This window comes from Oncorhynchus tshawytscha, linkage group LG25, assembly GCF_018296145.1.
Source record: "Oncorhynchus tshawytscha isolate Ot180627B linkage group LG25, Otsh_v2.0, whole genome shotgun sequence".
NCBI classification, from domain to species: domain Eukaryota; kingdom Metazoa; phylum Chordata; class Actinopteri; order Salmoniformes; family Salmonidae; genus Oncorhynchus; species Oncorhynchus tshawytscha.
The window spans coordinates 27219679-27235337 of NC_056453.1; the positions used below are offsets into that span (position 1 = coordinate 27219679).

Sequence of the window (15659 nt, forward strand, 5' to 3'; positions counted from 1 at the left end):
TCCCTTGGCATCCATGAATACATGCCACTGCTGAAGAGAGAGCCATCCATTTTTATTTCAGAGAACTCCATGTATCCCTTATTAGAAATAACTCCCTAAACATCATGTGGAGTCGAGGTAAATGTGGAGTCACACAATGATATGGTTTGTTGTCCTCCCACCACGATGTGGAAAAGGCATGAAAGGTTTATTAGGCAAATGAAATAAGTTGGAATGAACTTCGCACGTTGATGAGCTTGATGAAGATTTCCAATACATATCAATTAGGGTATTATTTGTATGCTGGTGACATGATGATTGGTGCTTGGCTGGCAATATTTTTTTTAAATGATCTTGCTCATTCATATCTCATTATGCAACCTCTCCACTTTATCAGCGAACTGTTGTCTAAAGTGCATGTGCCTTTGTTTAAAACCTCTACTGACTCCCCATCCCGCATGCGGGAGTGTAATCATCGCCTGACACTAATTAGCATAACGCAACGGACATAAATATCCCTAGAAAATATTCCTATTCATGAAAATCACAAATGAAATATATTGAGACACAGCTTAGCCTTTTGTCAATCACCCTGTCATCTCAGATGTTCAAAATATGCTTTACAGCCAAAGCTAGACAAGCATTTGTGTAAGTTTATTGATAGCCTAGCATAGCATTTTGTCCAGCTAGCAGCAGGTAACTTGGTAACGGAAATCAGAAAAGCAATCAAATTAAATCGTTTACCTTTCGGATGTTTTCACTCACGAGACACCCAGTTAGCTAGCCAATGTTACTTTTTTCCAAAAATATTATTTTTGTAGGCGAAATAGCTCCATTCAATAATATATCTGTCGGGACGATTAGTTTTTCAGTAGGACCGATTGGAGTAATGGCTACCTCTGCATTTTACGCGAGAGTCACCCTGGGAGCCATCAGGTGACCACTTACGCAATGTAGCCGCCTATGGCTATTCTTCAACATAAATGCCTAAAACTACGTCACAATGCTGTAGACACCTTGGGGAATACGTAGAAAGCGTAAGCTGGTTGATAGCACATTCACAGCTCAATAGGGACTCATTGGAACTCAGCGCTTTCAAGATATGGGGCACATCTGGATTGGATTTTTCTCAGGCTTTCGCCTGCAACATCAGTTCTGTTATACTCACAGACAATATCTTTACAGTTTTGGAAACGTTAGGGTGTTTTCTATCCAAAGCTGTCAATTATATGCATATTCTAGCATCTTGTCCTGACAAAATATCCCGTTTTAAAACGGGAATGTTTTTTTTCCCAAAAATTAAAATACTGCCCCTAGAGTCGCAACTTAAAGAGCATGGGCACATCGACGCCATTTACAATGGGAGCCAATGATGCACAGTGTGCGGAACAAGCAAGGAGGTGGGCAGAGCCAAGCACAAGCTAGCGAGATCCTAGTCGAGGGTTTTTGCATATTTCTGTTAGGGAACGCCAACTGCTGCGTTTCCAGAGCTTGATTTGAGCCGGAACAGAATCTGGCACCACTCAGATTTGACTTTATTTGTTCTAGTGCCTATTTGCCCTGATCGGGTAACTCTTGCGGCATGATTTACTAATTGTTTAACGTTTCGCACTATAAACATTTGAATAAAGCTATCAGAGTTAAATCAAGTTGCCTCCTTGTTACACCCCCCCCCAGGGGATCCTTCTGTGTAATCATCTTATCCTGCCACACTGATTCCAGACCCGCTCTCTCATACATAGAGTTTAGGGGGAGGGCCAGTGGGGTAAGTAACTGATCTTGACACAGGTCTTGGTAGTGGTGGTCAGCTAGTGAAGAGGTCCCAACATATTCACTTCACGTAGACTAGGCTTGTCATCTCCCTACTGAATTTGAAATGTGGAAAAGCCAAATAAAACAATTATAAGAAAAGGCAATTGAGTTTGATGATGTTTTCCAAGTCCAAAAATACAGAGAAAAATGTCAATGTAATATATTTTTTTATCAGGCTGTAACAACAAAATGTGGAATAAGTCAAGGGGTAAGCTTAATTAGATGATGCACTCACTGTATGACATATGTGCTTTTTGGCCTTGTCATTAAAACATAATGACATTTAGATACACACACACACACACAGAGAAAGAGAGAGCAACGTAGTGGGAGGATACTGCTCTGGGCTGACCTGTTGATCTAGCTGACGTTAGCTAGCTACATGGGTGACAATGCAGCTAGCTAGCTTAACCATAATATCTAGTGGCAACCTAACGTGATAGCTAGTTAGCTATTGTCACACACATCTGATTCATTTGTTCACTCGTTATGCCAATGACAAGGTGGCTAGTTAGCCAACAAACAGAAATCATATGGAGAGCTAAAAACATGAGATTAAACTTTGTCAGATCCTGGGTTAGCCAAAGCTAGCCATTTCATTTGCACTCTCCCTCAAAACACAATATCAACAGCAGAATTATATCTGAGAAATACTTATCTTACTCCATAAATATTTAATATTACAAAGGCGGAAGGTAATAAAGTGTAACTTATCTCTCTGGTTCGAGTCCAGGCTCTGTCGCAGCCAGCTGCAACCGGGAGACCCATGGGGCTGCGTGCAATTGGCCCAGCGTTGTCCGGGTTAGGGGAGGGTTTGGCCGGCAGAGATGTTCTTGTCCCATCGTGCTCTAGCGACTCTTGTGGCGGGCCGGACGCATACACTCTGACACGGTCGCTAGGTGTACGGTGTTTCCTCCGACACATTGGTGCGGCTGGTTTCCCGGGCTAAGCGGGCATTGTGTCAAGAAGCAGTGCGGCTTGGCTGGGTTGTGTTTCGGGGGACGCACGGCTCTCAACCTTCGCCTCTCCCAAGTCTGTACGGGAGTTGCAGCGATGAGACAAGACTGTAACTACTAATTGAATACCACAAAATTGGGGAGAAAAAGTGGTAAAAGTAAAAAATAAATCAATTACCTCTGATTGCGTGTGGCTAAGAACACACAAACAAAACTCTCAACAGTGAAGATGCGTGCTTCACTTCAAGAGCCGTGGTGGAGATACCGGGATTGACAGACAACTTTTCTCCAAGTTTTGATGACAAGCTATTTTGAATACACTTTATTGGTCAAGAGGTTGTGAAACGTTCATACAGACATAAAGGTGAACAATTAGTATCGATTCATGTAAAAAAAAAAAAAGAAAAAAAAAAGAGAGGTTTTAATCCAACAGCAGCGACGATACAATAATATACATCTATGTAACTGAAGTGATTCGGTAAAATGTAATGGATTAAAATCCATTCTTTCAGAAATTACTTTTAATCAAATTAAATGTTATTTGTCACATGCGCCGAACAGGTGTAGAGCTTACAGTGAAATGCTTACTTACATGCCCTTAACCAACAAGGCAGTTTTAAAAAATTAAGAAAATATTTAATAAATAAACTAAAGTTTAAAAAAGTAACACAATAAAATAACAATAACGAGACTATATACAGGGGGTATCGAGTCAACAGTACAGGTTTTTCGAGGTAATTGGGGTAATATGTACATATAGGTAGGGATAAAGTGACTATACATAGATAATAAGAGTGAGTAGCAGCAGTGTATAAAAAGGGGGGACATCAATGCAAATAATCCGGGTAGCCATTTGATTAATTGTTCAGCTGTTTTATGGCTTGGGGGTAGAAGCTGTGAAGGAGCCTTTTGGACCTAGACTTCCAGGTGGGAAAGAGCAATGTGGAGTGCAATTGAGATTGCGTCATCTGTGGATCTGTTGGGGCGGTATGCGAATTGGAGTGGGTCTAGGGTTTCCGGGATGATGGTGTTGATGTGAGCCATGACCAGCCTTTCAAAGCACTTCATGGCTACAGACGTGAGTGCTACAGGGCGGGAGTGATTTAGGTAGGTCACCTTGGCATTCCTGGGCACAGGGACTATGGTGGTTTGCTTGAAACATGTAGGTATTACAGACTCGGTCAGGGAGAGGTTGAAAATGTCAGTGAAGACACTGTTGGTTGGTCCATGCATGCTCTGAGTACACATTCTGGTAATCCGTCTGGCCCCGCGGCCTTATGAATATTGACCTGTTTAAAGGTCTTACTCACATTGGCTACGGAAAGCGTTATCACATAGTCGTTTGGAACAGCTGGTGCTCTCATGCATGCTTCAGTGTTGCTTGCCTCGAAGTGAGCATAAAAGGCATTTAGCCAGTCTGGTAGGCTTGCATCACTGGGCAGCTCACGGCTGGGTTTCCCATTGTAGTCCGTAATAGTTTGCAAGCCCTATCACATCTGATGAGCATCAGAGCCGGTGTAGTAGGATTCAATCTTAGTCCTGTATTGACGCTTTGCCTGTTTGATGGTTCATCTGAGGGCATAGCGGGATTTCTTATAAGCATCCCAATTAGTGTCCCGCTCCTTGAAAGCGGCAGCTCTAGCCTTTAGCTCGGTGCGGATGATGCCTGTAATTGATGGCTTCTGGTTGGGATATGTACGTACGGTCACTGTAGGGATGATGTCATCAAATGCCATCGGATGAATCCCGGAACATATTCCAGTTTGTGCTAGCAAAACAGTCCTGTAGCTTGGCGTCCGTGTCATCTGACCTCTTCTGTATTAAGGGAGTCTTAGTGCCAGCATCGGTTTGTGGTGGTAATTACAAAAAATATAGATAAACTCTCAGGCAAACAAAACCTAGAGACTCCCTTAATATTAGATATTGTGCACCAGCTGTTACTGACAAATAGACACAGACCACCACCTCTCGTCTTTCTGGAGGTAGCTATTCTGTCTTGCCGATGCAGAGAAAACTCAGCCAATTGTATATTATCCATGTCGTCGTTCAGCCAGGACTCGGTGGAACCTAAGATATTACAGTTTTTAATGTCCCATTGGTAGGATAGTCTGGAACGGAGCTCATCCAGTTTATTCTCCAGTGATTGCACGTTGGCCAGTAAGATGGATGGTAGAGGTGGGTTACCTACTCGCCAACAAATTCTCACAAGGCACCCGGATCTTCAGCCCCTGTATCTCCGTTTCCTCTTCATACAAATGACGGGGTATTGGGCCTGGTCCGGGAGCTGCAGTATATCCTTCGCGTCAGACTCATTACAGAAAAATCTTTGATATTCGTTCTGATATTCAGAAGCTCTTTTCGGTCATAAGAGACGGTAGTGTAAACCTTATGTATAAAAATAAGTTACAAACACTGCAAAAATACACACAAAATAGCAGAATTGGTTAGGAACCTGCAAAACCGTAGCCATCCCCTCCAGCGCCATTATGTACTGAGTAAGTAAAAACTTTGTAAGAGTATAAGTACTGCCAACAGAGAGTAACTAGAAAGGCACAAATTCCTCCAAAATTTTAGTTAAGTACATGTAATGTGTTACTTGTAGTACGTTACTACCCACCTCTTGTAGCTAGGATATATCAGTTAGCTAACCATTTACAGAAACAGCAGTTTATTAATAAGGCAATACGAACTATCATTGTTGTGGCTAGATTACAAAGCTAACCTGAAATATAAAGCAGAAATTGAAAGACCTCACCTTATCTTGGCACTGAGGCGTGGTATGGAAGCTATTAATTGATTAATGAATAGATTAATAGAACCGAGTTATAAGGTTGAACTGCTTTTCTGAAGGGACAGAAAGTGTTGGCTGTGTATTTGGCCAATGACAGGAATTCCACATTTAAATCCACCCACACCTGAAAATCAGAACTTACACGGACCGTCTTTTTATAATTGTTTTATTTAACTAGGCAAGTCAGTTAAGAACAAATTCTTATTTACAATGACGGACTACCCCAGCCAAACCCTAACGGTGCTGGGCCAATTGTGAGCTGTCCTATGGGACTCCCAATCACGTCCGGTTGTGCTACAGCCTGGAATCGAATCGGGGTCTGTAGTGGCGCCTTTAGCACTGAGATGCAGTGTCTTGGACTGCTGACCACTTGGGAGCCCCGTCTGAGTATCTCAAAGACTTATTTCAAGGTTAACTGCCTTGTTCAGGGGCAGAACAACAGATTTTTTCTTTGTCAGCTCAGGGATTCGATCCAGCAAAATTTTGGTTACTGGCCCAACGCTCTAACCACTAGGCTACCTGCCACCCCCATAAACAGCCCCTTGTATACTGATAACATGTTAGCAAATCACCCCCTCTGTCAGCAATAACAAGTGTTCTAGACGGGCAGAGAGCATGCTCTTTCCACTGGTCCTGCAAGGGTAGAATCAGGAGTAAGGAAAGCTGGGACCTCTCCTCCTGAGGCAGTGTGACAGAGTTGGAGCCTGTATGTTACACTCCTACAACTGGTAACTCAGCACACTGGCTTCAGGTAGGCAGGAAGGGGGACTCTGTGGGCCTCAGTGTTCCTTACCTGAAGAATCCACCTCAGGACACATGAGGTAGAAGCTAAAGACAGAGCAGGGTTGGAGGCCATCTAAGAACCATTTTTTTCTAAAGGGAGAGTTCCACTTACTGTACTACATATGGAGGGGGATGTACAGTACATTCTATCCTTTGACTCTGTAGTATTGAAGTCAATATCTTCTCTGTAACTTCTACTGAACATAGAGTTACAGTATATTGCATGACCTGGGGTTTGGCTGTGGGTGCTAGGTTGAGTGTCTCTCTCTCTCTCACACACACACACACACACACACACACACACACACACACACACACACACACACACACACACACACACACACACACACACACACACACATCAGCTAATGGGGATCCTTAATAAATACAAGTACACACACACAGAAAGAGAAAGAGAGAGAGTGAGGTGTTGTGAGACTGACAGCTGAACCCAGCGAAGGCTGCTCACGATGGCAGCCGTGAAGAAACAAGACCAGAAAACCAATTATGCCATTGACAGACTGGACAGTTTGGGAAGAATGTGAGCTTAGTTTTTTACATTTTCCCACAATTCCAAAAGCATCAACACAGCCAGAACAAGGGTAAAAAAAAGCTGTGACCCACTCCTTCCCCTAGCCTCCCAAAACTCTCACTCCCTTCCCCACAGCAGTGTGGAGAGGTGGGATTAGATTCAGGTGCGAGGTCCTGTTTGGGTTGGACGGGCCCCAGTCCAGAACAAAGTGTTTCTGTCTACACTCAGCCCAGTTAACAGCTTATTATGAGATGTTGCCATTCCGAGATGTCAATCAGTCGGTGGGAGACCCCGCTTCGCTGATCTAACCAGCTGCAGGCTCTGAAAACATTTGACTAAGTTTTTAATGGGATCCCTTTACATGCCCCCTACCTCTACAAACCCAACCAACTACTGCCCCCATGCTGGTAACAAGAGCTACCCCAGGTATTCTCTGGCAAACATTAAAGCCCCCTATCAAACAGGAGAGAGATAGAATGGCAGAATAGTATATAGGGTTCTGAAAGAGGCGATTGCGTAGGTGCTGACTGACGTGGAGCCGTGACGATGGTCTGTATCTGAGACTGGTCTCACTGACTAACAAGTATCCATGAAGCCTTTCACAACAGCCTGAAAACTGCCTTACCGTCATTCTGGCTCCTATATGGCTGTATCTACTGATGCCCAGAGGGTAGTGATTGTATGGCCCATAATGAGGGTTACCACTGAAAATGTTTTGGTCCTGACTGACTGACAGCCTCTATGTATGACTATGGCATGCAGTGAATACTGTAGCATGGGAATACTGTAGAATGCGGTGATGACAGTTCTACTGTCGCCATCAGAGGCACAGGCTTTTGGCATAGATGGTAGAGCTCTCATCTAATTTCTGGACTGCACCCTCTTACAGCACTGCTCTCTCTCTATACATTGATCGGCAGTGGTGGAAAAAGTAGCCAATTGTCAAACTTTAGTAAAAGTAAAGATTTCTTAATAGAAAATGACTAAAGTAAAAGTCACCTAGTAAAATACTACTTCAGTAAAAGTCTAAACGTAGTTGGTTTTAAATATACTGTACTCAAGTATCAAAAGTAAATGTAATTGATCAAATATACTTAAGTATCAAAAGTAAAAATCATTTAAAATTCCTTATGTTAAACAAACACGAAGGCACCGTTTTCTTGTTTTTTTTATTTTCTTTAGGAATGTAGTGAAGTAAAAGTTGTCAAACATATAAATAGTAAAGTAAAGAACGACTTAAGTAGTTTACTACACCACTGTAGGTTAAGGTTACACTATATTTAGATACTCCAAATACTGCCTGAGACACCTTTGCAATTTGTCTCTGTACCCAATAAATAGTGATCGAGGAAGATCCCATTATAGCCCGATTGACATTTAATGGTAATTTCCGATTCAGCCGACATCCAAGCTGCATCACATCCGGTAGTGATTGGGAGTCCCATAGTGTGGGGCACAATTGGCCCAGCGTCGTCCGGGTTTGGTCGTCATTGTAAATAATAATTTGTTATTTAACTGACTTGCCTAGTTAAATAAAAAAACATCATGCAGCCTTTCCTGTCTCCGTGAACCTTTAATAGGTGCATAGCCTGCAAAGTGCGATTGGATTGAATCTAACCCCAAATGTGATGTTCTTTGTTCAAATGTATATGCATGAAATGTACAATATATAAAACATGTCTCGCACTGCCATAATTAGTAGAATATTGGATGTGCAAGATTTTGGCACAATCAAAATGTTTGCCACTGCAGATATGGCACTGGGGTTAGAAGTTAACCACCTCCATGTATTTACATTTATTGACTTAATAATAAGTATCTGAAATTGAAACTTTAATTTCCCAACTGCTTTTCTATAATTTGCAGGCTCTTTTTCTCGTTCTACATTAGATCTAGCTCTCAACCACAGTTCAGCCAATGTGTACAACAATCCCAACGCTCTTTCAAAACTTAATAAAGATCGCGTGTTATACGGTTTTAGAAACCTCGGAAACTAATTTCATATCACCCCAAAATAATTTTACAAATACATAAGGTAAACTTACTGTGCGCCATTTAACCACACATAGGTGTTATGCGTTGCACATAAAACTGAACTGTGATACTTCCTTAGCTAAATGGAAACTCGGGAACACAAAGAAATGTGTCTCGAAGCTGTGTCACACAAATCTGTGGTAAAACAGATAACAGTAAGTAAGTCTATTTTTTATTTTATTTTGTAAAGTTATTTTTGGATGATAAACGTTTCGCAATCAAGGACAAATTGTTTCTAGATAGAGCGTTTCACACGACAAATCACCTCAGCTAATCTAGAGACGTTTAATGACTCCAACGTAGCATTGGCATCAGACGGGCAACATTAGATCCAGCCTTATATCTGAATGCATTCAACATTAAGCATGTGCACCACAAGCGACTGGTGGCATCTTTATTGAGGAGGACGCCGGGCTCATATGAATAATATATGCAATGTATTGCCTTTTATTCAAAGTGACTTAAAGTCATGCATTCATACATTTTAAGTATGGGTGGTCCCTGTAATTGAATCCACTAGCCTGGTGTTACAAGTACCATGCACTTACCAACTGAACTACAAAAGACCAGTAATGATGGAATGGAATGGTATTGACACATCAATACCATTCCATTCCAGTGGAAAACCACATCATGGTTTGATACCATTCCATTCACTTCATTCCAGTCATTATTATGAGCTGTCCTCCCCTCACCAGCCTCCTGTCATGTACACCATAATATTGGTGTGATATTGTGCAACTGATGACAACTGTTATTTCACCACTGGTTAACAAACTCTGGCTTACTAATATCAGAGCACATTGTACACCTTTGAACAAAATGGTTCTGTTGTATTGCATGTTGCACTATGTGTGTAAGTCATGTGTGTTAGCTATACACATGATGCAGCAATCCATCCGTTTTTAAACCATACACACTATGCCTTTATTTTGGTTGACTTCCAGTCGACTCGGTTCGACATCTCCCTTTGGGACATGATCTAGTAAGATCATTTGGTGGATTTGGCCTGATCAATATGGGTGTGACCATCTGAATTAGCAAAACTTGTGTATCACACCATAATATGGTAACTGCCCTCTGGGCCACCATAATCACAACATTTTTTAACTGGTCGTTCAGTACCGTTTCTGTGTCTGTTGAATTCAACATTGCGTACAGTTCTGGCATTCTGAACGCAACCCTAATGGCTTGATGCCGAAACGTTTTAGTTTTTTCACCTTACATTATGAACTTTTCGGGCATCATTATGTCCCAATAAATCATCTCTATTTTTGCATTTAAACCTGTTTTGGATTTTTCCTAATTTCCGACAGTGTGCGGGTCTCCATCTCTCCCAGTATTCTTATATATTTTGAAACCTACTCACCTGTAACAGACACTATTTGATATAAAGGTCCTTTAAAGAGCGCAGTGGGGCCCAGTGCAGTCAGAAACAGGATTTTTGTTTTATATACACGGAGTGCATAAAACATTATGACGCCTGCTCTTTCCATTACATAGACTGACCAGGTGAATCCAGGTGAAACCTATGATCCCTTATTGATGTCACTGGTAAATCCACTTCAATCAGTGTAGATGAAGGGGAAAAGACAGGTTAAAGAAGGATTTTTAAGCCTTGAGACAATTGAGACATGGATTGTGTATGTGTGCCATTCAGAGGGTAAATGGGCAAGACCCTTAGTGTGGTAAAAAGAAACGTATGGCGGTGTGCTAGACAATCTATACTAAAAGGATCAGTTGTGTATTGTTTTTAAACATATGCATGCTTTTCTCCTACGACGAAACATCTGCGGTAGGATACACCTGAGAATCCTCTGCAGAGGCAATCGAGGAGAGGAGCAAAGTCCTCTGTTCACCTATTAACAAAATGACACTCCTACCTACATATAGCGACCAATTATCAGTTTCCGGGTCATGGAGGAGAGGAAGATGGAGAAGTCGAGGAGAGGACTTACTTTTGCACAATTGAGAAAAGGCTTAAGTGTTCTACTTTCCCAGCTAGCACCTCACCAACCAATCGAGATACAACCTTTAGAAAGTGACAAAATATTTTCCAATCTATGAACGCTCAAAACTTTGTTTCAAGCACCTTTTTGTTAGGTTTTTTTATTGGTAAACTGAGCACATTGTGAAAAATGAACATCAGTCCATGGAAAGTGCCCATATCTCATGCACCAGATATATCCTTAAAGTGATCTGTGATTATTGTTCACATTTACTCCACAGTATGAAATGAATCCAGTGATCCAGCGACACCCTGAACACGACTGAACCTTTGAATGTGTATAATTTGTTAAGTGTTTATGAGTTTTTAGTACACTATTGACACATCACATAATTCACAACCCTTTGGACAACCCTCCCGGTGTAGGATCATGAACGGTGCAGGAGTTGTCTTTCTTACAAAAAAGTTTATTTTGTCACTCGAGCAACAGGCATTGTTGTTTACATTCAGAACACTGGGGCTGAACATGCTGCGGAGTGAGGTAGGTGTTGGTGGTCTCAGATAGTCTTTTGCTCTGGAAGTTCGTGGGTTTCAGAAGTTGTTGTGTCCTCCTGGCTCTGATCTGCGACCTGTGTGCAGCCTTTGTCACTTGAAGGCTTGTTGTCTTTCGCGCCATTGGGAGTGTTGGAGTAGGTTGCATCTATACTCTCGTAGGGCTCTGATGTCCACTGGGAGCACCATAGAAAAGATAGAAAATTCTTAATTCATTCAGAATTATTTCATTACATTTATTTAATACCATCTGAAATCTGATGCATTGTACCAACTAAAAAGCTCATTTAGTTTCATTTGAATTTGACTTGTTTAAAGGTTCTGACACGTCTGATAAGTGTCCTCAATCAACTGTTGACATTAAATGCTAACATAGGTAACCACAACATAGTTAAACGTTAATATAGTCTCTTGAATTAAGCTTAATAAATGCTACTAAATATGTTATCGGGCTGTAGCTTCTACCTGTGTGGCTCGGCTAGTGGACCGGCAGGAAGGTCCACCCATGGCGATGTTGACGCTGCTGGACGACTGCGTGTCCGTGGTGTTGCCCCCCTCGGCCGCCGACAAGCCGGAAATGACCAGACCACTGGAGAAGCTCCTCTTGCCGAACAGCAGGCTGAGGGTGGAGCTGGAGGAGGACACCTGGCTTGAACGGTGGTGGGCTGCAGCCTGGAGCTGGGAGCTCAGTTGGCCTCCGGCCGTGGAGAGCCGCGGCACCTGGGAGAAGATGGAGGCGATGGAGGTGTTGAAGGACAGCTGGCTATTGGAGAGGCGCTGCACCAGGCCGTTGGCAGAAGCCGACACCTGCTGGCTGTCCAGGATGGGCCCTGACTGGCTGGTGACTGGAGGCCGCTGGCTCTGGGGCTGCACTGAGCGGCTCCGGTACTCTCTTCTGGCTGGATGGATGCACATAAAGACAAGAAGACACAGTCAGTGTCAGAACCTAACATGGCAGAACCATGAACATAGCTGTCACAACCTAACATTTCACAACCATGAACATAGATGGCAGAACCCTGAACATGGCTGTCAGAACCATGAACATAGATGTCAGAACCTAACATGGCAGAACCCTGAACATATATGTCAGAACCTAACATGGCAGAACCATGAACATGGCTGTCAGAACCTAACATGGCAGAACCCTGAACATAGCTGTGCAAGACACATCAATGTACTCTACTTAGATGTGTAATGCTTTCATGGTAAGGAAACCAATATGTAAATTAGTAACTTGGGTGAACCATCCCTTTAAACTTATCATATATTGCATTTGTTGAGCATACGTGTGCATCTCCAGTAGAGAAAATCTGGTGAACCAAACCTGCAGCGTGCTGCCTATTGGCGTGAGAGGTCCTGTTGGGCCTGGCCTGGTAAAGACTCAGGCTCTGGGAGGTGATGGAGTTTGGGTTGTGGCTCAGAGAAGAGGAGCCCCCTGCACAGTCCACATCCTCCATGTTCACACCACTGTTACAACTGGTCAGGTTATCCTTCCGCACCCTGCAACACACACACACACACACACACACACACACAGTAGCCCTATGTTACCTTTATATGCCGTCCGACAGCTCTATTAAAATGTTGTTTAACTCAAGGGCAATGAATCTGGATTGATAATGTCAATCGAAAGCATGGACCTATAAAAAGCTTACACAGTGCAGCTGTGCCTCCACCCAATAAACACTCTAAACATAAAAGTTCCATTAGCCTAACAGAAGATGCTAATGGTCAGTTAGTTATTTCAATCTCTCTGGATGCAGCCAAACATGTCGCAGCACTTTAGCCCTATAGGTTTTGGAAAGAGTGGTGCTGTCACAGCAGAAACGTCCCTGATTGGATTCCATCCATAGGGGAGCAGAGCTCTAGCAGACTGGCTGATAAAGGATACCCTTCTGTTTCCCCTTGGCAGCCAGCACTCACCGCAGCCACTTGGAGAAGAGCCAGGTCCTGATGCTGTCCAGACTGAGAGGGCCACCCCAGATGCTCCTCAGCTGCTTGTGGGTGCCCATGTAGGAGGTGGTGAGGGGGGACACGTACATGGGGTAGCCCAGTGGCTGGTCGCACGACGAGTTGATCATGTTTCGCAGGGCCTGCTTGGAGTTCTGGATGCTGCCTCGCTCTGGGTTGCGGTTGCGCAAGAACACCAGCTCCTGCTGCTGGCCGGCCCACAGACCCCTTACACACTCCTTATTGATCTAGAAGAGAGGAGAGGATGAAGAGGGTAGTATTACTGACATCTGAATACACATGACAGTCCAAATCCATACCTCTTTGATTTAAATCACCATTTTAATCAACTATGATACTATGATTAAATCATGACTTCAATCTACTGGCGATGGCAGAGAGAGGGATCTGGGTAGTACTATTGACACCTGAAAACACATCACACACCTTGTCCAATTCCACATTTTTTTACTCTGATTAAATCACAATTTTAATCAATTGGATATGGCAGATCCATTTGGATAAAGTTTCTTTACTTCATTAACCAAACCAACAACTCGTCTACCCCACACTGCACACTCTAAACTCTATTAATATACAGTGCCTTATGAAAATATTCACAGCACTTGACCTTTTCTATATTTTGTGTTTCAGACTGAATTTAAAATTGATTAAATTTAGATTGTCACTGGCCTACACACAATACCCCATAATGTCAAAGTTGAATTATGTTTTTACAAATTAATTAAAAATGAAAAGCTGAAATGTCTTAGGTCAATAAGTATTCAACCCCTTTGTTATGGCAAGCCTGAATATGTTCAGGAGTAAGCATTTGCCTAACAAGTTACATAATAAGTTGCATGGACTCTGTGTTCAATAATAGTTTAACATGATCTCTGTACCCCACTTATACAATTATCTGTAAGGTCCCTCAGTCAAGCAGTACATTTCAAATACAGATTCAACCACAAAGACCAGGGAGGTTTTTAAGGGCACTTACTGGTAGATGGGTAATAATAGAAAAAGTAGACATTGAATATCCCTTTGAGCATGGTGAAGTTATTAATTACACTTTGGATGGTGTATCAATACACCCAGTCACAACAAAGGTACAGACAGGACTCAGATGCCAGAGAGAAAAGAAACCGTTCAGGGATTTCACCATGCTAATGGTGACTTTAAAACAGTTAGAGTTGAATGGCTGTGATAGGAGAACACTGAAGATGGATCAACAACATTGTAGTTAATCCACAATACTAACCTAATTGACAGAGTGAAAAGAAGGAAGCCTGTACAAAATACACAAATTCCAAAACATGCATCCTGTTTGCAACAAGGCACTAAAGTAATACTGCAAAAAAATTGGCAAAGCAATTTCCTTTTGTCTTGAATACAAAGTGTTATGGTTTTGCCAAATCCAATACAACACATTACTGAGTACCACTTTCCACATTTTCAAGCATAGTGGTAGCTGCATCATGTTATGTGTATGCTTGAAATCATTAAGGACTGAGGAGTTTCAGGATAAAAAAGCTTTCCACCAGACACTGGGAGATTAATTCACCTTTCAGCAGGACAATAACCAAAAACACAAGGCCAAATCTACACGAGTTGCTTACCAAGAAGAGTGAATGTTCCTGAGAAGCTGAGTTACAGTTTTGACTTAATCTGCTTGAAAGTCTATGTCAAGACATGAAAATGGTTGTCTAGCAATGATTATCAACCAATCAACCAGGTGTGGAGAGCTATTAGGGCCATACCCAGAAAGGCTCACAGGTGTATTTGCTGTCAAAGGTGATTCTAACATGTATTGACTCAGGGGGTTGAATACTTATCTAATCAAGATATACTAGTATGTTTTTCTTCATATTTTTTTTTAAATATATTTTTTTATTCATATTTTACAATTTTTCTAAAACTTTGACATTAGAGTATTTTGGGTAGATTGTTGACAAGAAATTACAATTAAATACATTTGAATCCCACTTTGTAACACCATAAAATGTGGAAAAAGTCAAGGGGTGTGAATACATTTTGAAGGCACATCAGTGTAACTTCATCTCATGTTCCAGACAGCTTCACACAGCTTGAATAGACAGGAATGCTGAATAATTCCAGTTTGAACTATAATACCATAGGCATTTCTATAGATCTGAAAGGACTGGATAGATGTAAGCAATATCGTAATAGCTTCATCTTGCCTATTGGTTGGTAGAAAAACTGCCATATTGCTTACTTTATACACTCCTCACTGATCTACAGAAGTGGCTACAGAATAGGGGCTTGGAATTCATCATGTGTTCAGCACAAGTGTTCATT

The 15659-nt window shown here is 42.1% G+C and overlaps 1 protein-coding gene across 4 annotated transcripts in view; it reads right to left on the reverse strand.

The window, feature by feature from the left end:
• Window positions 1-11286: 11286 nt before the first annotated feature.
• pcnx2 (pecanex 2) overlaps window positions 11287-15659 on the reverse strand; it is a 29152-nt gene continuing 24779 nt past the window's right edge. For all 4 annotated transcript variants that reach the window (XM_042306191.1, XM_042306193.1, XM_042306194.1 and 1 more), the window contains 4 exons: window positions 13314-13588; window positions 12715-12890; window positions 11853-12286; window positions 11287-11563 (listed from right to left, as the gene is read on the reverse strand). In XM_042306191.1, the coding sequence (XP_042162125.1) occupies window positions 11393-11563; window positions 11853-12286; window positions 12715-12890; window positions 13314-13588 (1056 nt within the window). In that variant the 3' untranslated portion in view covers window positions 11287-11392. The remainder of the gene's footprint in view (window positions 11564-11852; window positions 12287-12714; window positions 12891-13313; window positions 13589-15659) is intronic.